Source organism: Sceloporus occidentalis, unplaced genomic scaffold, assembly GCF_023333645.1.
Source record: "Sceloporus occidentalis isolate IW3139 unplaced genomic scaffold, rSceOcc1.0.p SCAF_22, whole genome shotgun sequence".
In the NCBI taxonomy this organism is placed as follows: Eukaryota; Metazoa; Chordata; class Lepidosauria; order Squamata; family Phrynosomatidae; genus Sceloporus; species Sceloporus occidentalis.
This window is the reverse complement of record NW_028317002.1, coordinates 5,112,968-5,139,060: the sequence shown is the minus strand read 5'-3', so window position 1 is coordinate 5,139,060 and position 26,093 is coordinate 5,112,968. Positions and strand designations below refer to the sequence as shown.

Below are 26,093 nucleotides of genomic sequence, written 5' to 3'. Positions count from 1 at the left end.
AGCTGTAATTTTCTTCTTTCCCGTTTACTGAACCCACACACATTAGATATTGTTTTTTTCAGGACAAGAAGGGCTTTCTTTAGATGACATTGTTTTGATTGTATCATATTATTTACTACTAAAAAAAGTATAAAATATGGTGAAAAATTTAGAAAAAAATGACTGTTTCTAACTTTTAGTTGAAAAATCTTTTACTCATCTATAAAAGGTAATGAAAAAACCTGCTAAATGGATTCTACTATTTGTCCTGAGTTTAGAAATACTCAATGTTTTTATGTTTTTTTGCTTTTTTCCACCCATTATGGGGCAATAAGTACAGGTAGCGTTTTGCTATTTCAAAGCCATTTTTTCCAAATCTGGTAATTCTTCCCCCCATATGCCATTTCGGGTATCTTTGAACCCGGCCAATGCAATTTACCCCATCAAGTCATATTTTTGAAAACTAGACAGCCCAGGGTATTCCAAATGCTAGTATTTTAACTCTTTCCATGCACCATATCTACCACCAGTCTTTGTCAAACTTTGTGGTAGTCATTTTTTGCATTTGGTTTTCCGCACACATTTTACTTCAGGTATGAATTAAAAAGTTCTCGTATATGTCACTATCACAAAACACCCCAATATGTGTTCAGCAACATCTCCTGAGTACAGCGATACCTCACATGAATGATTTTGCTTGGCCGTTTGGGGGCAAAAGGGCCACATTTGGGGCATGCGCATTTTTCAATGTTGAACTTTGGCATTTGGGGATCCACTGCCCATGCCCTATTTGGTACATCTTTGAGCCGGACCATTTCAGTGTGCCCAACAAAACCATATATTTTTCAAAACTAGACACCACAGGGTATTTTAAATGCTGGTATTTTAACTCTTTGCATGCACACATTTTACCACCAGCATGTTTTCAAAGTTTGCAGTAGTATTTTTGTGTGTGTATTTTTCCCACACACACCTACTTTATGTATGAATTTACAGCTCCTGGTATATGCCGCTGTCACATGACACCCCATAATGTGTTCAGCAACATCTCCTGAGTGCAGTGATATCCCACATGCATGGGTTTGTCATTTTTGTGGGAACTAAAAGGCCACATTTGGTACGTGTGCATTTTTCTAATTGGAAATTAGGTGTGTGGCCATCCTTCCCCCAGTGTTAATTGGGACGTTGTTGAACCCAGCCAATTCAATTTACCCCATCAAATCATACCTTTTTTAAAAGTAGACACCCCACGGGCATTTAATATGCCAGTATTTTAACTCTTTCCATGCGAGAATTGTTTTAAGCTAATATGCTAATTTTAGGACTTGCTCACAAAAATATATTTTTTATATATATATATATTTTTTTTGTCTTTTTTAAAAAAAAATTTTAACATTTTTTTTCAACTTGGAGGTTCCCCTGATAGTGACATCAGTGGGAAATGATTTTTACATTTTACTAGTTTTTTACTATTTTTTTTCTAATTATTATTAATTTTATTTTTTAATTTATTTTTACTAATCACACTGTGATTAGAAAGCTGGGTTCCATTGACTTGCATGGTGAATGCAGTACCTGTATTCAACCTGCAAGTGGAGCCAAAGTTCTCTAGATGGTCTGGACCATCTAGCGAACTTTTAAAATTTGTTGGTTCCTGTTACAGGGCAGCGGCCATCTTGCTTGATGGCGAAGATCATCGGCAGCTGCGGCTGTGACCGCTCTCCGGAGCGGTCACAGCCCATCGAAAGGTAAGTGTTTGGTGTCGCTGGATGCCTCCTGATCGAGGCATTCCAGCGACACCATTTAAGTTTAGGAGGCGATCGACGATCGCCTCCTAAACGCTTTTAAAACGGGCGTCCGCCGCCATACAAAGTATGGCGGATGTTGACGCCCCGTGGAGGGGCCAGAGATGGCCCCTTCGTTCCGATCGCGGCGTTGCTGAATGCCTCAAGGTCGAGGCATTCAGCAACGTTTTTTTGGGTGCAGAAAGCGTAAACAGATCGCTTTCTGCACCTGTTTAAAGACGTGCCGGTCCTGGCACGTCAATTGTCGTAAAGCACATGCTTTTCCGTGTCGTGCCAGGACCGGCAATTGTCGTTAAGGGGTTAAAAAACACTCCCTTACATATAATTTTTATTTAACATTGGATTGAGGGAAAGGAAGGGGTTATTTTTAATGTATATTTATAGTGGGAGGGGCATAAGGTTTTCCACTTTTTAAATTTTGATACTATTTCTGCTTCCTCTTATTGTTATTTTTATTTGTACACTTTTTGACTTGAGATCCCTTTGAGGTCTTTAAAAAGCTCTTGGAACTGTATGGTATCCTTTATGATGCCATGGTGAGATCTTATAGCCATAGTCTTATTTTTTTTTATTTCATTGTTTTATTAACTATTTCTAAAAGAGCGGTTAAATAAGAATTGTAAATTAACGGCACAGAAAGCTGATGGGGAAAAAAAAGAAAAGATCAACATAAAAAATTACCATCAAGTATTTTTCAAAGGAGAGATTTTAAATATCAAGACAATCTCGTGTAACAATCTAGAGGAATTTTTACCGTATTATTCTCCCCAATATCAAGGTATTCAGAATGGAAATGAATACTTACTTGGTAGAACGTGTACAGGAGGCTCTTTGGCTGCGGTTTCAAACATTTCGGGCCTGACAAAGACAATCACAGTTTAACGTACAATAACGACAAAAGTGCACAAATCTCACGTCACATAATTATTTGAAAACCTTACGCCGAGTCTTGTCTTACTTTTTGACTATAAACTTAATCTTGGCTCGGTTTCGGAGAATCTTTTCGAGCCTAGGAATTCCAAAGGTAGAAGGCCTGCGAAAAGGAACGCCCTCGGGAAGACCCTCCACGTAGAAGTCCTCCGGGTAGGATTCAAACAATGCAAACGGCACTTTGAAAGGCTCATTCAGGCCTAACGCCTCTCCTACAATTAATCAGATTGTGTTGGGAACGCTGAGTTAGCATAATGTACCAGGTAGACAACAAATTAAGGAGTGATTATTTAAAATGAATAATGTGAATTTTAAAACCATTTAAAATGTCACGCATTAGATTTGTACCACACCAACAGGCCTGACAAACCAAAACAAATGAAGTCACATAGAATCTAATGAAGTACCAGAAAATCAATTAAAAGGTTCACTCACCACATTTTTCATCAAATAGTGCCTCCACTTTCTGCTTCAAGTCTGTAATTTTTGCATTCCATGCCTCTGTTGAAAATTTAAATTGACGTTACTTAAATTAAGTAGTGTAGAAAAACTTCAGACTAATATCAACATGTTTTCTTTTGTCTACTAGCAAAAAAAATAAATATATATATATATATATATATCATTACAGGTATTACCTGCGCATTGCAGAATCTTCTAGTCTTGGTTTATTTAAAAAGATAGCATAATATACAGCTACCTAGGTTGCTAGTATATTTAAAAAACCATACACTACCTCATTTTGTTACAAGCACATGCATCAATACTTAAGAGCAAACGCAATATTTAAAAGAAATCTGACATTTCAATTTTACCAAAGGAAAACTCTCTCCCCCGTGGTTTGCATGCCACACTGGAACCATTCGTTTGAGGGAGCACAACGTTTTTTGATGTATCTTGCGAGACTGCAAAGCAATAAAACATAAAACATATTACATGTCACAAGTTTAAAAAAAATAAAAATAAAATTAACGTTAGAAAACAGAAATCACTAAGACATGTACAGAGTGTAAAGCATGAGTATGTAGAGGATATTAAAAAGTGCGAAGTGCGGCCCGCGTGAGATCGGCAGCCAGGATCACAAGAGCCCTGCTGCTTACTTGTGGGAGGGTCTATTCTCTGCTCCAGTCCTGCCTCCTCTGTGGGGAGAACGAGGGAGGCCGCGCCCCCTGCTGAAGTCTGTGATCGGCATTGAGAGAGCTGTAGTGCAGGTGAGGGGGTGGGGGAGGTTGTGTGAATGAGTATGTCTGATTGAGGGAATGAATCTGTGAATGAATGAATTTGTGTGTGTGTGATGGCATGGATGTGTAAGTGCTGGAACCTAGGCATGATGGGACTGTGATTGCTGTTAACAATCCCACTCCTATCATGCCAAGTCAGCCAGTACATGCTGAAACCTGGCTAGCTGCCCCCTTGGGTATTGATGCTGCCAGCAGTATGGGGTCTGCACTTACAGCCACCCTGTATCAGCATGTACTGGCTGACTTGGGATGATAGGAGTGTGATTGCTAACAGCTAACAGCAATCACAGTCCCATCATGCCTAGGTTCCAGCATTTACTGGTTGCCTGGGTATAAAAAGAGTGTGTTTGCTGTTAGCAATCACACTCCTATCATGCCAAGTCAGCCAGTACATGCTGAAACCTGGCTAGCTGCCTTCCTTGTGTATTGATGCTGCCAGCAGTATGTGGTCTGCACTTACAGCCACCCTGTACCAGCATGTACTGGCTGACTTGGGATGATAGGAGTGTGATTGCTAACTGCTAACAGCAATCTGCTAACGGCAATCACAGTCCCATCATGCCTAGGTTCTAGCATTTACTGGTTGCCTGGGTATAAAAAGAGCGTGTTTGCTGTTAGCAATCACACTCCTATCATTGATTTTTTTTGTCCAATTGTAGTGTGTTACTTTTAATAAAAGCGTGGTTACACACTAAAATTGGACAAAAAATACAATGCCCAGCCAACCAGTACATGCTGGAATCTGGGTATGCCTGAGATTGCTGTTAACAATCATAATATATAATTTTTTGTACAATTACATTTTAGTGCATCGCTAAAATAAATAGAACTATTTTATTTTTACTTATCCAGAATCCTAAATTTGTAGTCACAAAACTTTCTAGGCCCAGAAATCAGTGAGAGGAAAAGTAAAGCTTTTGTGTCATTTACTTTTTTTTAATCTGCATATCTTATTAAAGGCCATATTTTCTCACAGTGAAAAATGAGTGCGGCCCGCGCACGTATACAATTCTGATGAAGTGGCCCACTGCAGAAAAAACTTGGACGCCCCTGTAATAGAACAAGCAGCTTAAATGTTTCCATTGCTTCCTATGGTCATCACTTTTCTAACAAGGCAACAGAAACATTTTTTATATATACCCCCCATTACCTATACTCAGGGTTGAGACTATAAGACACTGACAAGTTTTTTGTTCATAAAAGTTTGTTTTCTTTACTGCTTTCTGTACTAGAGACACCTGCAGAGGTTAAATTTAGTATCAGCAGACTTATGGTAAGACCAGAAATCATGCAAAGTGGGAACCGTAAAAATAGAAACATTGGTTACCTCCTGGCACTGAATTCACACTTTCCACTGCAACGTCCGCCGACGGACTTTCTGCGCTCTGGTCTGTCTCCGTGTTCGGTAAAGCTAAAAAAAACACAACAGGTTTATTGTTTACCAAGTCGTTTTGGACGTTTGGAAATGTTCCTCTCCCATACATTTGTATTTCTTGTGCCTTCAAGCATTCTTCTTTCTGCTCGTGTGTGTCTGGCGCCCCCTCCAGACGTGGCTATAATCCAATAACTCTTCGACATATATTGTAAACGTTGTCCCTCTTTTAGCATGGGAGCTGTGTCTACTTAACGGGGAACGCCCACTTTATTTTTCTCCAATTCGTTATTATTGTCCTAAGGTTCTTGTGCCCTGGACCCTTCTTGGAGGACACAGCATGTGAACCAGAGTGCAAAACTTAAATATGGATGTCGCAAATGCGTAAATAGAAATTTTATCTGCAACAATACTCTGACTTTACATACGGCTCTCCTGGTGTCAGCTTCAGGCCACTATTGCCCCTTTAGTGTCCTATCTCTGGCTAGGTAAGGCTATACTGAACTGTAGTGAATGATCAATGTATTTGTATGCAAGGAACTTAGAAACACCCATGCAGAACTGTGTGCTTTTTTGCTCTGCAATAGCTACATTGCTAGGTTCTCTACTCCCATGCAATTATACCACATATAGAAAAGAGTGAGTTCCCTCTTTAAATTTTATTTTTTCACATTTTAAAGGGTTTTTTAAACTGTAATAAGATGCATATATCATAAAAGCAAAGACCTCAAAACTGCAGCATGCCAACAGTTTCAGCATTTGGAGGTACCATGTAAAGTAAGTGATTATTCTTACCGTCAACACCTATTTTATCAGTTAGTTCAGGAGGAATATAGGGGAATACCAACTGCGGCCTAGAAAGGAAAACAAGGCGCATTTGTTTGTCATTAGAATCAAACTACTGTTATATAAAATACCTTCTTTTTTGGTTTGAAAATAGGACTTTCTTCCCATCAGTTTTGCGTCTTTTTGTGTGTATATATATATATATATATATATATATATATATATATATATAGATAGATATATAGATATATATATAGATATATAGATAGATATATATATATATAGAGATATAAGCACAAGTGGATAATCCAACCGAGTCTAGGTGTTTGGCACAATTGGCATTCACCAAATGGGACACTGCTCTTTGCAGACCTTCTAAATTCGCCGGGCATTTTACCCGTGACCTTTAAACACCACAAACCCTGTTATTAACTGCACACAGACACACAAATACTGCTGGCAGAAAAACAGATCCACCTGGTCTGCTGCTTTTGGATCATTTTCACTTTATTCTTTAGTATGGCTTTATGGAAATTCCAAGCTTTCTTGAATTCCTGTGCTGTGTTTGTACGTGCCACTTACACCAGAAGTATATTCCAAGTGTCTACTTACCCTTACCACAGTTTTACATCCTCTAAATCATACCCTCGAGCTGTGGAACTCATTTTTTTTATTCAAATGTTTTCCTCCTATTACTTAATACCTTGATATGCTCGAACATGTCTTAAATGCATTATTTTACACTTAGCCATGTTATACTTTAGTTCCCAAACACTAGTCCTTGCCACTAGTTTCATCCACATCCCTAATCACAAAGGAAAGACACACATTTAAAACTGTCTTAGTTACTTCAAACGTGATTGTACGTGCGTTACACTCATACGATAACCAGTCTACTAGAGCTGATTGTAAATGTATAACGCCTGCCCATTAAATGATGAGCGAAAGGTGCAACAGCAATAAAATATTTAGAAAATTAAGACCTTTACACCTACTTCTTGACGACAAACTTGATTTTGGTGCTTCCGCGTACAATTCTTTCAAGTCGTGGAATGCCAAACCAAGTTGGACTCCGGAATGGAATGCCTTCTGGAAGCCCTTCTACATACAGAAACTCTGGATTGGACTCGAATACAGGATAAGGGACTTTCACAGCTTCTGAGAGCCCCAGTGCTTGAGCTGGAAGAAGGATTCATGGTCTCATTATGACTTTCTAGCCATACAGTCACAAAACGTATTTACACTGAAATTTAACAAGTTCAGCTTGCACCAAAAATAACTTGGCTGGTTGATTTAGAATTTAGAGATCTATATAAAAAACAATACAAGAAGTTTAGGAGCTGGACCTAAAACCCTAGGAGCCATGGCTACCTAGCTCTTGGCAGTTGTCAGGGCTCAAGGTATACTTCACATTCACAGAAACACAGAATGAAATGGCAGATAAGAGAGCTTCAGCCAATCTATTCGTTCCTTCAGACCTTAAATTGGTGCCTGGTATTGGCTTAGGTTCATACGCATATTTAAATTACCTTCCTATATTAACCTCTACAACTTCTGCTGGAAACCTGTTCCTTTTACCTACCACCACCTCAGTAAAATTATTTTACATTACCGAGAGGGTGGTCAAACATTGGCTCACTATTACTAGTATCAAATAAAAACGAGTTTTTCAGAAATAGTGTAATTTTAATCTTTTTTTTGTCTTGGGCCAATCTACTAACCAACACCCTGTTCTTATCGTACTGGTGAAAATAAATGTTTTTAAATGGGAAGTCCTATGAGAAAAATATATTTCTACTTGAACTAAAAATACAGGGATGTATCAATGATTGCAGGGGTCCAAGCCAGCCCACCATTCTAGGGAGCTTGGTTGACCCCTGCGACCACTTGTCCGCCCTTTAAAGCCGCTAGTTGCGGGTAAGCGGCACAGAGCGTATAGAGATTAACCAGCTGTCTGGGGGCACAGACAAGCTGTTTGGGCAAAAATACAGCACAGACAAGCTGTTTGGGGACAAAGATGCCACAGGGAGCAAAGGTGGCACATGTTGGTTTGTGAAGTTGGGGGGGCGACACAGGGCAATTTTCGCACTGGGGCCTTGTGGTTTCTAGTTATGTCCTGCTAAAATACATCGCTGTATATGGTAACTTAGATTAGCCCTGACAAAACCTGGTTTTATTATATTTTTGGCATACGAGTACGAGTAAGAGAAGTGTGACGTAGACATCTTTGTCTCCTGCGACCAAAGAGATACCATCTTTAGCTCATTGAGAAAGCCAATAAGTGTCTGAAATGTAGGTCTGAGGAACCTTAAGGAAACTTGGTCTGCACTGCCCTTTGGCCAGGAGCAATCAGAAATTCTAGGCAATACTTTATTTTATTTCTATGTGGAAAATTTTTGATGACAGTTAATCAACACTTACCAAATTTTGCATTGAAGATCTCCTCAACTTGCTTTCTTAACTTAGTTATCCTTATATTCCAGTCTTCTTTAGCTAAAGGGAAAAGAAGTAACCATGAGGGATTTCAAAGTAAAATGCAGGTAAAAATATAATACACATAAAAACAACAAAATAGCATCCACGATAAATCGTGAAAACCATTAGAATATAGTAGTATCCATGTTTACTGAATATGCATACCTCCTGCATTTGTTTTGTTCTGAATAGAGTCCGCTGAAGCCTGTGTAAGTAGCTCTGGACTGTAAAAAATAAAACAAATAAAAAAAAAAAAAAGTTGAGAGTGAGCTTAGAGACCGTTTTGTACAGTAAGAATACATCTTATTTTAGGCTAATCAGTAGAACATTATACGTTTGCAAGTGAGGCTCACAGTTCCTGTCCTTCCAAACCGGATTGTGCACTACATGCTGCTGTTCCAATGCCATGTTCGGTGCATAGTTGTGTTGTCTACGGCAGGAATAATTTTGTGTGTGTGTCTCTTAGATGGTAAAGTACAAGTCCACGGCCAGCATGCTTTCATCAGTTTCAGTACCCACTTTATTAAAGTACACGTACTAATTTACTACCATGCTGTGTTTGATATGCTGTGTGTTTAGAAATGCCCTTCTGCCCACCACTGTTGTAATGAGTGGTATTTGACTATTTGTGACCTTTTTATCAGAAGGTTTCCCCTCCCATAGAGCTGCTGCTCACAGATGATGGTTAATTGCACTATTAAATAATGATGGTGAAAAAGAAAAAGTCCAGGAGGGCCAGCAGTGTATTGTAAATATAATAAAATGTATATAATTTCATATAGTATCGTATAGTATGTTGAAAAAAAGACTTCAGTCCATCAAGTTCAACCTCTCACACATACCCAGTTCTAAAGTTGATCCAAAAGAAGGCAAAAAAACCCTACTTGGAGCAATTACCAATTATGCTACAACAGGGGAAAAAATTCCTTCTTGATTCCATAGTGGCAATCAGATTATTCCCTGGATCAACTTTCTAATACGACTGACCTTTTAGCAGTTGTAGCCCTTTCTGTATGCTTAACCAGACAATCATTCAGATCTTTCTTAAAAATACCCACAGAGTTAGATAACACAACATCCTAAGGCAGCGAGTTCCATATTCTTATTGTTCTTACTGTGAAGAACCCTTTCCTATAATAATAATAATATTTTTATATTATATATATATTTTATTCGTTTGGTCTTTTATACATTTTCATTATATTTACATTGTAAAGTCACGACAGCTTGAGATACGTCCAAAAGACACACAAATTGACATATGAAAAGCTAACAAGTTGTTTAGCCGTGCATACTGTTAACAGATCAGAAGCTAACCAAAAAAAAAATCTAAAAACATGAGGCGTGGGGGCATTGGTGCCTAAAAGTTTAAAATACAAACTATTACGCAACTATACAACGAGTGAATCAGTAAAAATAATATATTTATCTCCATTATAGTTAATGGGTTAATCCATCAAGCAGTACTACTTTCTTATGAAGTCAACTTAACTACACACTTTGCATCCCTGGTATGGGCCATGTTGGCCTCGATCACTATGGAAAATTAAATCTTCCAAGAAATCTCATCTATTAACATTGCATTATGTATGTCAACATGCCATCTTAGTCAAAGAAATCCCCATAGTTAGTCATACATAATGTTTAATACACAGACACTTAAGATTTACAATATGGAGGGTTTCAAGATGAAATCGGTGAGTTTAGTATTATGTGTATTTACACACAAGTCCTGGCGGGAAGTTACAAAAAGTTAAAATATCTCGAAATAAAAAAACAAAAAACTTACACCACCTACTTTTTAATCACAAATTTGATCCTGTTGCCAACCTGAATTATTTTCTCCAGCCTGGGGATCCCATACCAGGATGGGCTTCTGAATGGTATATTATCAGGCAGACCTTCCACGTACATTTCGTTGGGGTTAGCCTCAAACTTCTGGTACGGTACAGGCATGAGCTCTGTTTTTCCCAAAGACTCCGCTGTTTGAGAACATAGAAAATGTTCTATATACCAATAACTTTTAGATGCTCTTTAGAAATAGTAAGATCAAAACAAGGATCAAATGTGAAAAAGAATAAAATTGTGAGTAATGTCCTAGCTTTTAATGACATCTGCTTTTAATGTAGATACCAGACAGGGATGTTGCGCCAAATAGTATATGCTTATCTGAAAAGTGTGGGGAGAAATATAAAAAATAATAAAAAAAATAATTACAAAACTTGACAGAACACTTACCCAGCTTTTTACAAAATAGATGATCAACAGTTTTTCTTAATTTTGTGATTCTTGCATACCATTCCTCTTTCACTAACAAGGTCAATTAAAAAAAAATATATTTAATTAGTAATTAGTCATATTTCAATTGCTTATAAACATATTGGTGTTACAAAAATTAGAATATACATGCAGATTTAACAATTTTTTACATGAATTTGTTAAAAAGGAAACATTCTTCAACGGATCCCGGCTTTATGACCGAGACTTGAAAGGTGCAACGGGGATATTGACTGGAGTTTTCCCAAGTTGACACTCTGTATTGTGGATCTGCGTTATATTGGTTATAGGATGTTGTAGAAGTTCCCTTCCAATGGACTTTATAACTCTTACCAACCTCTGCCAACCTTCCACTATCTAACTGGTAATGTTCTCAAGGTGCAGGAATTGTGTAACATGATGGGGTGTACCGTGCCCGCGGAACCTCGAGGTGCGGCCCGCGTGAGATCGGCAGCCGGGATCACAAGAGCCCTGCTGCTTACTTGTGGGAGGTTCTATTCTCTGCTCCAGTCCTGCCTCCTCTGTGGGGAGAACGAGGGAGGCCGCGCCCCCTGCTGAAGTCTGTGAGCGGCATCGAGAGCTGTAGTGAAGGTAAGGTGGGGGGGGAGGTTGTGTGAATGAGTATGTCTGATTGAGGGAATGAATCTGTGAATGAATGGATTTGTGTGTGTGATAGCATGGATGTGTAAGTGCTGGAACCTAGAAAGTTTTGTGACTACAAATTCAGGATTCTGGATAAGTAAAAAAAAAATAAAAAAAAAATAGGGATGCACTAAAATGAAAATTCTGGAATCTAGGCATGATGGGACTGTGATTGCTGTTAGCAATCACACTCCTATCATGCCAAGTCAGCCAGTACATGCTGAAACCTGGCTAGTTGCCCCCTTGTGTATTGATGCTGCCAGCAGTATGGCGTCTGCACTTACAGACACCCTGTACCAGCATGTACTGGCTGACTTGGGATGATAGGAGTGTGATTGCTAACAGCTAACAGCAATCACAGTCCCATCATGCCTAGATTCCAGAATTTTCATTTTAGTGCATCCCTATTTTTTTTTTTATTTTTTTTTACTTATCCAGAATCCTGAATTTGTAGTCACAAAACTTTCTAGGCCCAGAAATCAGTGAGAGGAAAAGTAAAGGTTTTGTGTCATTTACTTTATTTTAATCTGCATATCTTATTAAAGGCCATATTTTCTCTCAGTGAAAAATGAGTGCGGCCCTCGCACATATACAATTCTGATGAAGTGGCCCACTGCAGAAAAAACTTGGACACCCCTGATGTATACTATTGTGCAACACAGATATAGATTGCCTTGTGCGCCATAACAAATTATAGCGCTCACAATGCTTTTCAGCCTTCAGGACCTCTTAGATAATTTAATACCAACATATTTAAATAATAAAATACCTCCTGAGGCTGTCTTTTCAATGAAAAATGGTTCTGTCGCAGAATTTAAAAGATCAGGCCTAGAGGGAAAATAAGAACAGTCAACATCACATTTTCATATAGCTATAACGGGCTGCTGCTATGTATATTTTCCCCCATCTAAGCTAAGAGGTACTCATTTGTTTAAGACTCCTGATCTTGCAACCAAACTACTTTTCAATCAGTAAAATTTGTTATCCATACTAGTTATCCATAACAGTGATGTATGGAAATAGGGCTTCTAGGATGAAGAAAAAAAATATACAGGTAAATATAAAGATATAAGGATTTCATTTAACTTAGAACTACTCCAAGCCACATAGTCATAGCCTAAGATTTTCCGATTTCTTTAAAAACGTGCTTGGTTGTTGGGGTTTATTCATCCTTTAGTGAATAAACCCCATTATGTTAATGGTCAAAGAAGGAATAGCTTACCATAAGTTAGCTCTATAGAAAGTCACACAATTAGATGATTTTGGATTGCCAGACCTCATAACGATTCCTTTTTTTATTTTTTTTATTTTTTATTAAACTCTAAGCTTTGAAGCTCAGACAAGACCACTCTGATTTACTAATCTGTCTCAGTGTACACTTATGGTTTAACAAAGGAAACGGCAAACATACTTTTTAATCACAAAGCGTATCCGTTCTCGTGCAAGCAGTATCCTTTCGAGGCGTGGAATTCCATAAGTTGAAGGTTTTCTAAATGGAATTCCTTCGGGAAGTCCTTCCACATACAGATCCTCTGTATTCGACTGGAAGAGGTGATATGGAATTGATACGGGACCATTCACATTTATGGTTTGTGCTGCAAAGAAAAAAAAACATACAAAAAGAAATTGCTTTGATTAAATGTTAAAGGCTAAAACACATTTAACAGAAACAATAAGAACATTTTACACAACCCAACCATGAACGCAAGATCCCTCGTATACACGTCAACAAAACTACACAACAGTCTTAAATGCTAGAACATTAAAAGAAAAGTGAAAAGTGCTGTCAGCAAAGCCGTCTCCATCGGCATTCTCTCAGTCCCAGCATGGGATACGACATGATTTCTTGGCACTCAGATGTAGGCAGCTTGTGAGGACTGTGAGGGAGCAGAAGCCCAAATGGGGGCCATGACTTAAAAGGAAATAGTTATTCAGTATTAAGTACTTGGGTATGATACGCAACTCCTTTTTCAGGTAAACCCAAGATTTTATGGTGTATATAACCTGTTGCTCAGAAACCTGTCCCTTATGATGGTACTCATTATGGAGCAGGTGGTTTCTCACATTATAGAATGGGTCTCTTACTACGTACCGTATTTTCTCTCAAATAACTCTTCCACCTGTTTCCTCAAGTCTGTGATTCTTGCATTCCACTTTTCTGGAAGAAAAAATAAATAAATAAATAAAACATAGGTGATTTTCGGGACCGTAGGCAAGATACAACTACAAACTTACAATGGTGTTGTGCAAATACATAGCCTTATCCGTGCTGCACGACGACACATAATACTTACATTCTTCTAAAATGCAGAAACATTGTACAGGGCTGCTCAATATGAAGGTGCTACATACATTAATACATTCATCATAATAGGCACAGCAACCACAGCAATCAGAAGGTTACGTCTATTTGACAAAAAGTTATTGTCTCTATACAGTTTCAGTACATATTATAATATATAAGGTTATGTAGTTGTACAAATAAACTGAAGGTTTGGAATTTAGACCTCGAGATACCAGATGTTCTTTACGATTAGCAGTTTCGGTAGTAATATTAGCCAGAAACAACGTATAACAAGGAAATTTCAATATGGCTAATACGGACAACCAATAACACTTACTCATTGGCTCTACTTACCAAAGTTAAATTCTCGTGTTTTTCTTCTGCATTGTGTCGACTGATCATGTAGAGTTTCTGCACCCTTTTGCTTCTTGTGAGGTGGTAAGTAGTCATCATCTTAGAAACAAACAAAAAAAATGTTTTCTTTAGCTTTTTAGAAGGAGGTCTCAAAGATAAAGATGATTTCATGGCCAATTCTTTTTTCCTTTTAGGTGCTTTTCAGGAAAATGTAAAAGTGTCATCATTTGAGTACTTTTTCACCAACTTAACATTTTAATGGAAACAATGTTTTTTGTGAGTTCCAATATTTTTTTGTGAATGCATTCACCAGTAGCCTAACCGTGTAGTAGATTAAGCTCTAGGACATGCAGTTGATGTTACAAAGACGCATTTCTTCAGAACCATGCCTGAAACACAAGCCGCATGCGCTTATTCCGGATATATTCGTCCTGAATTGTCTGGCTTCTCATGCAGCACGGTGGTCATCTACCCTTTGAAGTGAAGGTGTAGATCATACATACTGGCTCTTTTTTCGGCGTATTTACGGTCGCCATGCATTTTCAGCGTGCGTGTATATTGATGCACACACATCACGTCCATACTGCATTCGTCAGAACTGCTGATAATACAGTTTTAGTTGCAGGCCACGAGTACTCTCATTATAAAAGGTCTTTATAAACTAACCTTCTATAGTGACCTCAACTTCAGGATCCTCACTTGTTTCAGAGGCTGCGTGATGAGTTGAGTCTTTGAAGCATAAAGAAAAAAAAGAAGCCCATACAATAATATAACACATACCTCATACTGAAACCCTGATGCCACACTCTTGATATCCGTGATATAGCTCAACTCTTTCATAATATCTAGGGGTGCTGAAATTCTAGGTATTCAGCCAAAGAGAAACATGGCCTCTAACCGGTCCTAACCGAAAGCTATTTGTATAACTGTAAAAGAACTCTGCATACATAAAAAGGGATTGTAAGAATCTTTTTATTGCCAGACAAAAAGATTCCACTTTCCCTATAAATTAGAGACTTTTAAAACAGTTAATGGACTGGGTAGGGGAAGAGATCAGAGCTGTTCAAACAGAGCACCGTTACGTTCAACGGAGATTTAAATGCCTGAATCTTGGCTCGGGCATTTCCTTCTGGTGACGTAATTGCTGACCTTGCTGGGGAAATCCCTTTAATGCAGTAAGGACTCACAGGGTCCCTGGACCTGCCACAATACCTCAATGACTGATTGCACAATGCACGATCGGGCAGTGTGAGTGTGTGTGTATACCGCAGCATAAATTATGTATATAAGCTTAAAAAAAAATCCTCAACCCATATTCCCAAAAGAAATGTAAAAGTAATGTCGCCTTAAAATGCTACTCAATAACTCTGGGAGATGAAGAGTTACCACAAACAACGGTGGTAAAATGGCTGCATGAAAAGTGTCACAATGTTTCTAGTCAGATATCCTGGGTTGTCTTCTTTTTAGTAATGTATAGTTGAATGGGGTGGTTTTTGTGATCTGTGACCACAATTTAAGTTAGGGTCCCAGCATGCTAAGTTTGGAGAGAAAAAAAAATGAATTATCCCCTTCGTGACAAAGGCTGATTTTACTTTTTGTACCCTTCGTGACAATGGCCGTTTTAACATTTCTGCGCTGCTCGTGTTTAGCTGTAATTTTCTTCTTTCCCGTTTACTGAACCCACACACATTAGATATTGTTTTTTTCAGGACAAGAAGGGCTTTCTTTAGATGACATTGTTTTGATTGTATCATATTATTTACTATTAAAAAAAGTATAAAATATGGTGAAAAATTTAGAAAAAAATGACTGTTTCTAACTTTTAGTTGAAAAATCTTTTACTCATCTATAAAAGGTAATGAAAAAACCTGCTAAATAGATTCTACCATTTGTCCTGAGTTTAGAAATACCCAATGTTTTTATGTTTTTTTGCTTTTTTCTACACATTATGGGGCAAAAAGTACAGGTAGCGTTTTGCTATTTCAAAGCCATTTTTTCCAAATCTGGTAATTCTTCCCCTCATGTGCCATTTCGGGTATCTTTGAAGCCGGCCAATGCAATTTACCCCATCAAGTCATATATTTTTGAAAACTAGACAGCCAAGGGTATTCCAAATGCAAGTATTTTAACCCTTTTCAAGCACTAATTCTACCATCAGCCTTTGTCAAACTTTATGGTAGTAATTTTTTTTGCATTTGTTTTTTCACACACATTTTACTTTAGGTATGAATAAACAGGTTCTGGTATATGTCACTATCATAAAACACCCCAATATGTGTTTAGCAACATCTCCTGAGTACAGCGATACCTCACGTGAATGATTTTGCCTGGCTGTTTGGGGGCAAAAGGGCCACATTTGGGACATGCGCATTTTTCAATGTTGAACTTTGGCATTTGGGGATCCACTGCCCATGCCCTATTTGGTACATCTTTGAGCCGGGCCATTTCAGTGTGCCCAATAAAGCCATATATTTTTGAAAACTAGACACCCCAGGGTATTTCAAATGCTAGTATTTTAACTCTTTCCATGCACCATATCTACCACCAGCCTTTGTCAAACTTTGTGGTAGTCATTTTTTTGCATTTGTTTTTCCACACACATTTTACTTAAGGTATGAATTAAAAGGTTCTGGTATATGTCACTATCACAAAACACCCCAATATGTGTTCAGCAACATCTCCTGAGTACAGCGATACCTCACATGAATGATTTTGCCTGGCTGTTTGGGGGCAAAAGGGCCACATTTGGGACATGCACATTTTTCAATGTTGAACTTTGGCATTTGGGGATCCACTGCCCATGCCCTATTTGGTACATCTTTGAGCCGGGCCATTTCAGTGTGGCCAATAAAGCCATATATTTTTGAAAACTAGACACCCCAGGGTATTTTAAATGCTGGTATTTTAACTCTTTGCATGCACACATTTTACCACCAGAATTTTTTCAAAGTTTGCAGTAGTATTTTTTTGTGTGTATTTTTCCCCCATACACCTACTTTATGTATGAATTTACAGCTCCTGGTTTATGCCGCTGTCACATGACACCCCAATATGTGTTCAGCAACATCTCCTGAGCGCAGCGATACCCCACATGCATGGGTTTGTCATTTTTGGGGGGAACTAAAAGGCCACATTTGGTACGTGTGCATTTTTCTAATTGGAAATTAGATGTGTGGCCATCCTTCCCCCCGTGTTATTTGGGACATTGTTGAACCCAGCCAATTCAATTTACCCCATCAAATCATACATTTTTTAAAAGTAGACACCCCACGGGCATTTAATATGCCAGTATTTTAACTCTTTCCATGCGAGAATTGTTTTAAGCTAATGTGCTAATTTTAGGACTTGCTCACAAAAATATATATTTTATTTTTTTTTCCTTTTTTAAAAAAAATAATTACATTTTTTTTCCAACTTGAAGGTTCCCCTGATAGTGACATCAGTGGGAAATTATTTTTACATTTTACTGTTTTTTTTACTATTTTTTTCTAATTATAATAAATTTTATTTTTTTATTTATTTTTACTAATCACACTGTGATTAGAAAGCTGGGCTCCATTGACTTGCATGGTTGAATGCAGTACCTGTATTCAACCTGCAAGTGGAGCCAGAGTTCTCTAGAGGGTCAGGAGACCGTCTAGCGAACTTTTTCACCTTTATTGTTTTTTTTCCAGGGCCGCCGCCATCTTGCAGATGGCGAAGATCACCGGCAGCTGCGGCTGTGACCGCTCTCCAAAGGTAAGTGTTTGGTGTCGCTGGATGCCTCCTGATCGAGGCATTCCAGCGACACCATTTAAGTTTAGGAGGTGATCGTTGATCGCCTCCTAAACGCTTTTAAAAAGGGCGTCCACAATGTATGGCGGTTGTTGACGCCCCGGGGAGTGGCCAGCCATGGCCCCTGGTGCCGATCGTGGCGTTGCTGAATGCCTCGAGGTCGAGGCATTACAGCAACGCCGTTTGGGTGCAGAAAGCGAACGTAGATCGCTTTCTGCACCCGTTTAAAGGCGTGCCGGTTCTGCAACGTCATTTGTCATAATCGACTTGTTTTTCCGTGCCGTGCCAGAACCGGCAATTGTCATTAAGGGGTTATATATATATATATATATATATATATATATATATATATATATATATATATATATATATATTATTATATAATTTTTATTTTTTTCCCCCTTTTCTTTTCAGCACCCTAAGTATCCAAAGTCAGCACAGTTGAACAATGCCTCCTCTTCCTCCTCATGTAAGGAAACATTTTCATTAGAAAGGGACATGCCTCTCAATGTAGACATCACGCCTTACTTCCACTCAATAAACTAAGCCAATGTGGGGGTGAACTTCGTATATGGAAAAGGCATTTCAAGAATCCATTACGCTACTTTGTGACAGACAAACCAAGCTTCAGAACAAAGATGGTGGTGGTTGGGCATAAGAAAAAACAAACAAAAAAAACTTAGTTTCAAATAATAGTACCAGGAGCATTACTACTGCAGCTAGTTACCAGAGCGAGATAATGATCCAACTGATCCTTGTTCTTAAAAGAGGTGTATAAGTTTTCTGGTGGCACGTGGACATATATGCTAGGTAGTAGCCTTATGACTAATTTCTTTATGCTACTTACTAGGGCTGAAACAACGAATCGATAAAATCGATAATAATCGATAACGGAAATCGTTGTCGACGATTTCCGTTATCGATTAATCGAGTGATCAATTCGTTGTTGGAGCACTCGGCTCCTTTTACTTACCTCCGCGAGCGTTCCCCGCTTCCGCTACACGCGCCTTCTTTTAGTTGCGGTTCGCTCTGTGCGAGTGGCTCCATTCGCACAGAGCGATTTGCGGGGGTGGGGGTGGGGTTTCAGGGGATGCAGGGCAGAGTGGGGGTGGGGGGGGCAGGCCAGGGTAGGAGACTGAGTGCAGGGCAGGGTGGGGATGCAGGGCAGGGTGTGAGGGCAGGGCAGGAGACTGGGTGCAGGGCAGAGTGGGGGTGGGGGTGCAGGGCAGAGTTGGAGACTGGGTGCAGGGCAGAGTGTGAGTGTGGGTGCAGAGCAGAGTGGGTGCAGGGTGTGAGTGTGGGGGCAGGGCAGAATGTGGGGGCAGGGCTGGGTGCAGGGCAGAGTTGGAGACTGGGTGCAGGGGCACAGTGCAAAGTGCCAGGGCTGGGTGCAAAGTGCCAGGGCTGGGTGCAAAGTGCCAGGGCTGGGTGCAAAGTGCCAGGGCTGGGTGCAAAGTTCTGGGTGCAAAGTGCCAGGGCTGGGTGCAAAGTGCTGGGTGCAAAGTGCCAGGGCTGGGTGCAAAGTGCTGGGTGCAAAGTTCTGGGTGCAAAGTGCCAGGGCTGGGTGCAAAGTGCTGGGTGCAAAGTGCCAGGGCCGGGTGCAAAGTGCCGGGTGCAAAGTGCCGGGTGCAAAGTGCTGGGTGCAAAGTTTCTTGAACAGTAATAGTCCACCTCTTTTCAGAATGTTTGGGGTTATTTTGTTTCATAAATATTGTGTTTGGGTTTTTGTACTTTGAAAATATTGTTTTTTTATTACATCATAACAAAATAAGAATGTTAATGTAAATTTTAAGTTGTTTTTTAACATCCAGTTCATTAAATTATTTTAAATAAACAAAAAATTTGCATATTGTTTTTTTTTATCCGATTAATCGATTAATCGAAAAAATAATCGGCCAACTAATCGATTATTAAAATAATCGTTAGTTGCAGCCCTACTACTTACATTGAGAGGCAAGTTAGTGAGGACTAACTCAGAACACTTAGAAATAATAATAAGCAACTAATAAAGTCACGTGTTGGGAACAAAAGTCGTCCCTGCACTTAAAGGCCAGCAGCTAGGTACACGCGGCCGTACAGTAGAATTGTGCACTTTTGCCATATATCCAACAGGGAGCCACAAATTAAAAATTTGACCCAGCCCACTGGGCATTTGCCCTGTGTGTCCACTAAATGTTTAAAATTAAATAATGTGAATATACAAAATGTGGTAGGAAACAGAACAATATTCTAAATCATGGAAAATATAAGACTTTCGGATACGTACAAATTGCAAACTTACTAAATTTTGGAAAATTCGGCGATTTCGCACAAAGCCCTGAAAACGAGGCCCAACCCCCCCACGAACCGGATGATAACTAAGCAAAAAGCTCAGAATTTTTGTTAGGCATTCTAGGGTCCATATTCAATCACACTCTCTTTCACTCTAAATGTTTCTCTTCCTTCTCAGCCAACCACTTCTGCATCTTCATCTTCTTCCTTCCATCTTTAATCCTTAATCTTTTTTACTTCGCCTGCATGTCCGCAGACTAACACATCAACTTCAGCCCAAAGTGGCAGCACTTGCAATGACACCCTCTCCTGATTCTCCATATTCAGTTCAATATGGTGGCGCATGCAGTGACGTCCTCTCAGGTAGGTCGTCACTGCAGCGCCTACGTATGGAACTTGCAGACAGAGTGAGTGAATGAGAAATAGAGAATGAGAGACAATGAGCAAGAGTGAATGAGAGTGAATTTGGGCACCACATTTCGTTCCCGGATTAAAAAAGGCCCCCAGATTTTTTGGGCAGGGAACGAAAACAAACCGAAAAATTTGTACATGTCTACTAAATATTTCTTTAAAAGTACAGGTAAACATATATCAAAAATTACCGTATTTGCTCGATTATAAGACGACCCCCCAAAATCTGAATATTAACTTAGGAAAAAAAGAAAAAGCCTGAATATAAGACGACCCTAAAGGAAAAAAGTTTTACCAGTAAATGCTAATTCATGTAAACTATTTTTTTAAATAAAAGCTATGATTGAGAAAAATATTTTTTTTGTTTTTATTTCCTTGTATTTTCCAACCTGTCCCCCAGTTACGCACATCTGCCCCCAGGCTTGCCACACCAATATGGCACAGTGGCCCATGATATGCCTTGTAACCCCCTATATGCCACTGTGCCCCATGGTATGCCTTTTGACCCCCTATGTGCCACTCTGCCTCCAGAAATGCCTTATACCCCTATATGCCACTCTGGCATTTAGGGGGTTAAAAGGCATATTATGGGGCAGAGTGGCATATAGGGAGGTATAAGGCATTTCAGGAGGCAGAGTGCTCTATTAAATGCCCCCTTAACGCCACTCTGCCTCCTGAAATGCCTTATACCTCCCTATATGCCACTCTGCCCCATAATATGCCTTTTAACCCCCTAAGTGCCAGAGTGGCATATAGGGGTATAAGGCATTCCAGAAATGCCCTATGTCCCCATTTAACACACACACGCGCACACACACACACACTTACCGGTGCTTTCTAATTTCCTGCTGTATTGCCGGGGCAGCGGGTTGACGTCTCCTTCCGCTGCAGCCAGAAGGAGGTGGAGTTGGCAGCGGGGGTTTGTCTGCGTCCGTCGCGGATACCTTCCCCGGCTGTCAGAGATCAGAGTTCCCCGCACCGGTGGGGGGAACTCTGATCTCTTGACAGTCGGGGAAGGTATCCGCGACGGACGCAGACAACCCCCGCTGCTAGCCACACCTCCTTCCGGCTGCAGCGGACGTTGTCTACGCGGATCGCGTAGACATCAACCCGCTGCCCCGGCAATACAGCAGGAAGCACCGGTAAGTGTGTGTGTGGGGGGGGACAGGAGGATCCAGGTCCCCTGCAGCGGTGCAGGGGATCTGGATCTTAGTCTCATAATCAGACCTCTATTTGAGGTCTGATTAGAAGACGACCCCGATTAGAAGACGAGGGGTATTTTTCAGAGCATTTGCTCTGAAAAAAACCTCGTCTTATAATCGAGCAAATACGGTACATATATTAAAAACACTTTGTGCTACCATACGTGTGTTGTGCTACATTATAACATGCATATAAAAGTTTTTTTATTCCATTCACAAACAGTTTTGTTCCTGGAATACACTGCTTCTGGTATGAAGTATGTCTGTGCAAAGCTGTAGTGTATAGTCATGTCTACAAACAAGATTTGGTACACTGTGATAAGTAGTAGGATTCTCCTCTACCACATTTCAATCAAATGCCTAACAAGAAAGTTGGGGGTTTTTTTTGTGGGCAGAGAATGATGATGACTTTGTATCAAATTGATGGCAAATTACTGAGAGCTGTGTTTTCACAATAAAACACATTTGAGGAAAAGGGTATTTGATAATCATGGGGCCAGAATCAGCTTTTGCTTTAAAAAATTGATACTGGTCGGAAACCGTCATAAGAATATTCAGTACGTCAAGTATGAGCTTTTCATAACTGAGCTTTCCTAGCATAACGCGTCATTATATCAGTGAGAAGCGTTATGCTACTTTTCCAGACGCTCAACGAGGTTGTCCGCTGTTTAGCGACGTCAAGGAGTTGAAATGTTCATTTCTCTGGTAAACGTCCAGATTAATGAATAGATGTGAAATGCATTGACATTTATAAAATGTCTGCTTAACATGTACTGTGTACATTTAGTTGTTATAGCCACAACAGTCATGTATATTTTATAGGTCTCTAACCTTCTGTTTGATCCATATCAGCTGCTTCATTGGACTCTTCACCATAACTATACCCTTAAAAATATAAAAGAAAACATAATTTAAATACTATATATACCTCAATTCACCTCAATTTTCCCCGCTTTGTTATGACATATACCACTTTTGCATTGCAGATGAGTACACAAAAGTAACATGTTACGATGTAATGAGAAAACGGTTCTGCAGTGACAGAATATTCCAAACGAAGCATTTTCTGGGTTAGGAGGAAATATCAATAGAATACGGACATAAAATAGTCCAAGCTGGAATCAGGAAATATATTGCAGGGCTTATGCGTTACGCTGTACTACGCTTCTGTCAAAAGAAAGTTAAAATTATAAAACGTATATATTTTAAAAAAGGCATGTAGAAGGATTTTTTGGTGTTGGTATTGATATTGGTAACAGGCAATTTCAGCTGTTCTCACAGCAGGTGCTCACATGGGTAGTTTCTGAGAGTGGTACATACATTAATGCAAAACCAAATATCATGACTAAAATTGCCAATCTAATAGCAGATATTCAACAAGGAATATGTTTTTAAGTACTTTGTAGGTACTTTCATATGCATTCATCAAACCTAGAAAAGAAATGGCCTCTTCAGGAGAAGCTCCAGTGGAACACCTCCTCCGTGGTGTGACATTTTTACCCTACTAATACTGAAAGTATTTACATTAATACTGGTAAAATGTTTGGACAGTAACTAAATATTTTAACAGGGAAAAAAAAAAAGATACAACCTATATTGGTAGACAACACTTCTTCAATGATAGTTTACTGCTTAAGAGGCAAGGTGATATACAGAGAATTTCAATATTTTACGTGAAGGTAGTCAACACTAACCCCTCCGAACCTAGTAGAACAAACGCATACGATGGGGCCCAACGTGCTATTATGGGGGTCAAAGTTCTTCGTCAGGAGCAACTACCATGGAAACTAGGAGAATGTTCCAATTGCTCCACATTTAGCACTAGAACATTGTGCTTTAGACGTACGGCACAGACATCTCAACTAGAATTACACATTGCAATACTTCAAAAGCCCAATTGTTACAAGAGTCCCATCCATTCTACCTTGGCAGCCGGTTACAAATGGGCACACAACTATGGGTGATTCTTCTTTCACAAACAGGTCAACATTTTCTGTTAAAAGCTTTACTAGAATATTTGATTTCACAAAATATAACATTTAGCTCATGCAATGTATAATGTTCTACTATTTCATACTTGTGTTTCTTTACTAAAATTGGATGCACAACTAAGTAGAACACCCAATCCTACAACAGCATGCAGTATGGAGCACACCGCTCAACCTGCGAGGCTATGCCAGAACATTGCTTTCTGTATATTATACTTCATCTACTTATCCTCCTGTGTAGAATTTATAATATAAAGTTACACATTACAGATTTTTTATTATTGGATTTGTACATTTTGTAGGCAGAAGCACAAAGACACAGATATAAACCAGCATTTTATTATAAGTGGGGGTTGATATTTAACATACTGGGTATGGCTGTACACACTGCGTAATATTAGAATTTGCTGGAAAACGTTAGCCAAAAAGTACTGATTTTAAATATACATCAGACACACAGAGCGCCAGAGACTGTGTGATCATGAGGTTTTTACACGAAATTGAGGAAATACACCTTAGAAGGTGTCTAACAAATGCAAAACTAGGACCAAAATCAAACCTTCGAGCTCAGAAACAAAGTCACAATTGGAGTGTATAACGCATTCAAAATAAAATATCTCAAGTTCCTCTAAAGCTGGATACCATAAATAACTGCAAAACACAACGTTCATAGCAGGTGTTGGTTTTTTCAAGTAACTTATGTCTCCATAACACAACAGTATCTAAAAAGTAAGTCCTTTTAAAGGGGATAGGAGACAAAAAAATTTTTTTTTAAAGTTGTAAAAGTAGTTTCTTTCTTTGTAAGCTGTTAAAATTGCTTGTGGTACCAAAGGTCCAATAAACACTATGGTTGGCATTTCCGATGAAGTGTCAGTGCTTGCTTTTTGCTCAATGAGTAGATGCTGTGCATTCACTTCAAAAGTAGTACGTAACACAAAGTTTGGCTTTAGGTTTTGTTTTTCATAAAGTTCTATTTGCAGTTCTATTTGTTTGTTTCTGATATAAACTTCCGTTTCCTTTCATTACAAGTGGGAGAACCTAAAAGAAAAAAAAAAGAAGATCAGAGAAAGGGGTTATTTCGGTAGAGTCCTGATCACTGAAAGCCTTCATCATTCTCAATTGATTTTTACTCACTTGAAGTGGAGGCCTCGTCACCGTTGACACAGAGGTTTGCTGCTACAGGAGGGTTGCCAAGAGATTTGTGGAGTAGTGGTACGTGGTTGTTCAGAGCTATATCTTGAGAAAATGAAGGTGTTCGAGGAACACATTTCTGAGGTGCATTAAGTGAAATTCCCGTTACGTGGTTCTGATTGTTATGTCTAGAACGTACAGCAATTTGGTGCGCTTCTTTGGTTCTAGAATATTCATCACTTGGGTTTGGAGTACTTGATTTACCATGTTCAAAAGCTTTATGGCGTTTACTCATTGCAGCTATATCTGGTTCTTGCAGTTTCTGTAGTAAGAGTTTTGTGGCGCTATAGTTTGTGATTCGACGCTCTGTGTGGATGCCCGCTCTTTGTATCATGGTCTTTAAGATTGTCTCAATAGAATGAATCCCTAGTGGCTGGTTCTTGTACCACTGAGGATCATGCTGCTGTAAGCTTGGATTCCAATTTATCGCCAGGTAAAAAGGGGCACTGGGCTCAAGCATTCTTGATGGCCTATGATGAAGAAATATCTTGTAGTTCATTACAGGACAACGTTCAGGACTTTTAGGACAAGCAAATGCTTTTGGCCTATGTTTATCCTTGGAATGACCGGCTCCTATAGGACTCTTTAGGTGTTGCTCTCGGTCGTACTGGAGGTACTCATTGCCGTGTTCATCCTCCCTCAGCAGTATATCCCCCCATTTTAGTTGCCTCATTTCATTATTGCCTCTTATACCAAAATAAATGCAGTTATTCAGCCACATGGTGTTCTGAAGGGAACAAGCATTATGTGGCCCCAGCTGCTTAGTCAGATACAACTGATTTATAAGTTCCTCGGTCAGTTCATCGGAAGCATTTCGTTTACATCCTTTTCCTTTGGTTTTCAGTTCTCGCTGTTTCAATTTTAAAGCATCTCTTGTTGATTTAAATATTTCGTCAGTAGACAAGCTCGATGAGTAGTTCATCTGTTTCAGGTAACGTTCAACACTCTGGAAAATTGACCTAAGTGTAACGGGCTCATAATCACTGTTATCTTTCTTTTTAACACTGACAAAGTAGCGCGACAGCAAATTACACAGCACTGTTGGCGGTATATCGTAAATAGGTCTTGTTTCATTAAAGTGTGTAGAAAAGTAAGTCTGAAGGTTCTGAAT

General features: G+C 39.3%; 1 protein-coding gene across 1 annotated transcript in view; it reads right to left on the bottom strand.

Moving 5' to 3' along the window:
- LOC149300912 (general transcription factor II-I-like) overlaps nucleotides 1–26,093 on the bottom strand; it is a 48,848-nt gene that overhangs the window by 6,173 nt on the left and 16,582 nt on the right. Inside the window, exons 10-25 of the mRNA XM_089484478.1 lie at nucleotides 22,635–22,688; nucleotides 14,146–14,244; nucleotides 13,600–13,665; nucleotides 12,919–13,102; nucleotides 12,277–12,335; nucleotides 10,827–10,898; nucleotides 10,387–10,570; nucleotides 8,754–8,812; nucleotides 8,535–8,606; nucleotides 7,109–7,292; nucleotides 6,123–6,181; nucleotides 5,283–5,366; nucleotides 3,530–3,619; nucleotides 3,150–3,215; nucleotides 2,743–2,926; nucleotides 2,590–2,642 (exon numbers count right to left, since the gene is read on the bottom strand). Of these exons, the coding sequence (XP_089340604.1) occupies nucleotides 2,590–2,642; nucleotides 2,743–2,926; nucleotides 3,150–3,215; nucleotides 3,530–3,619; nucleotides 5,283–5,366; nucleotides 6,123–6,181; nucleotides 7,109–7,292; nucleotides 8,535–8,606; nucleotides 8,754–8,812; nucleotides 10,387–10,570; nucleotides 10,827–10,898; nucleotides 12,277–12,335; nucleotides 12,919–13,102; nucleotides 13,600–13,665; nucleotides 14,146–14,244; nucleotides 22,635–22,688 (1,569 nt within the window). The remainder of the gene's footprint in view (nucleotides 1–2,589; nucleotides 2,643–2,742; nucleotides 2,927–3,149; nucleotides 3,216–3,529; nucleotides 3,620–5,282; nucleotides 5,367–6,122; nucleotides 6,182–7,108; nucleotides 7,293–8,534; nucleotides 8,607–8,753; nucleotides 8,813–10,386; nucleotides 10,571–10,826; nucleotides 10,899–12,276; nucleotides 12,336–12,918; nucleotides 13,103–13,599; nucleotides 13,666–14,145; nucleotides 14,245–22,634; nucleotides 22,689–26,093) is intronic.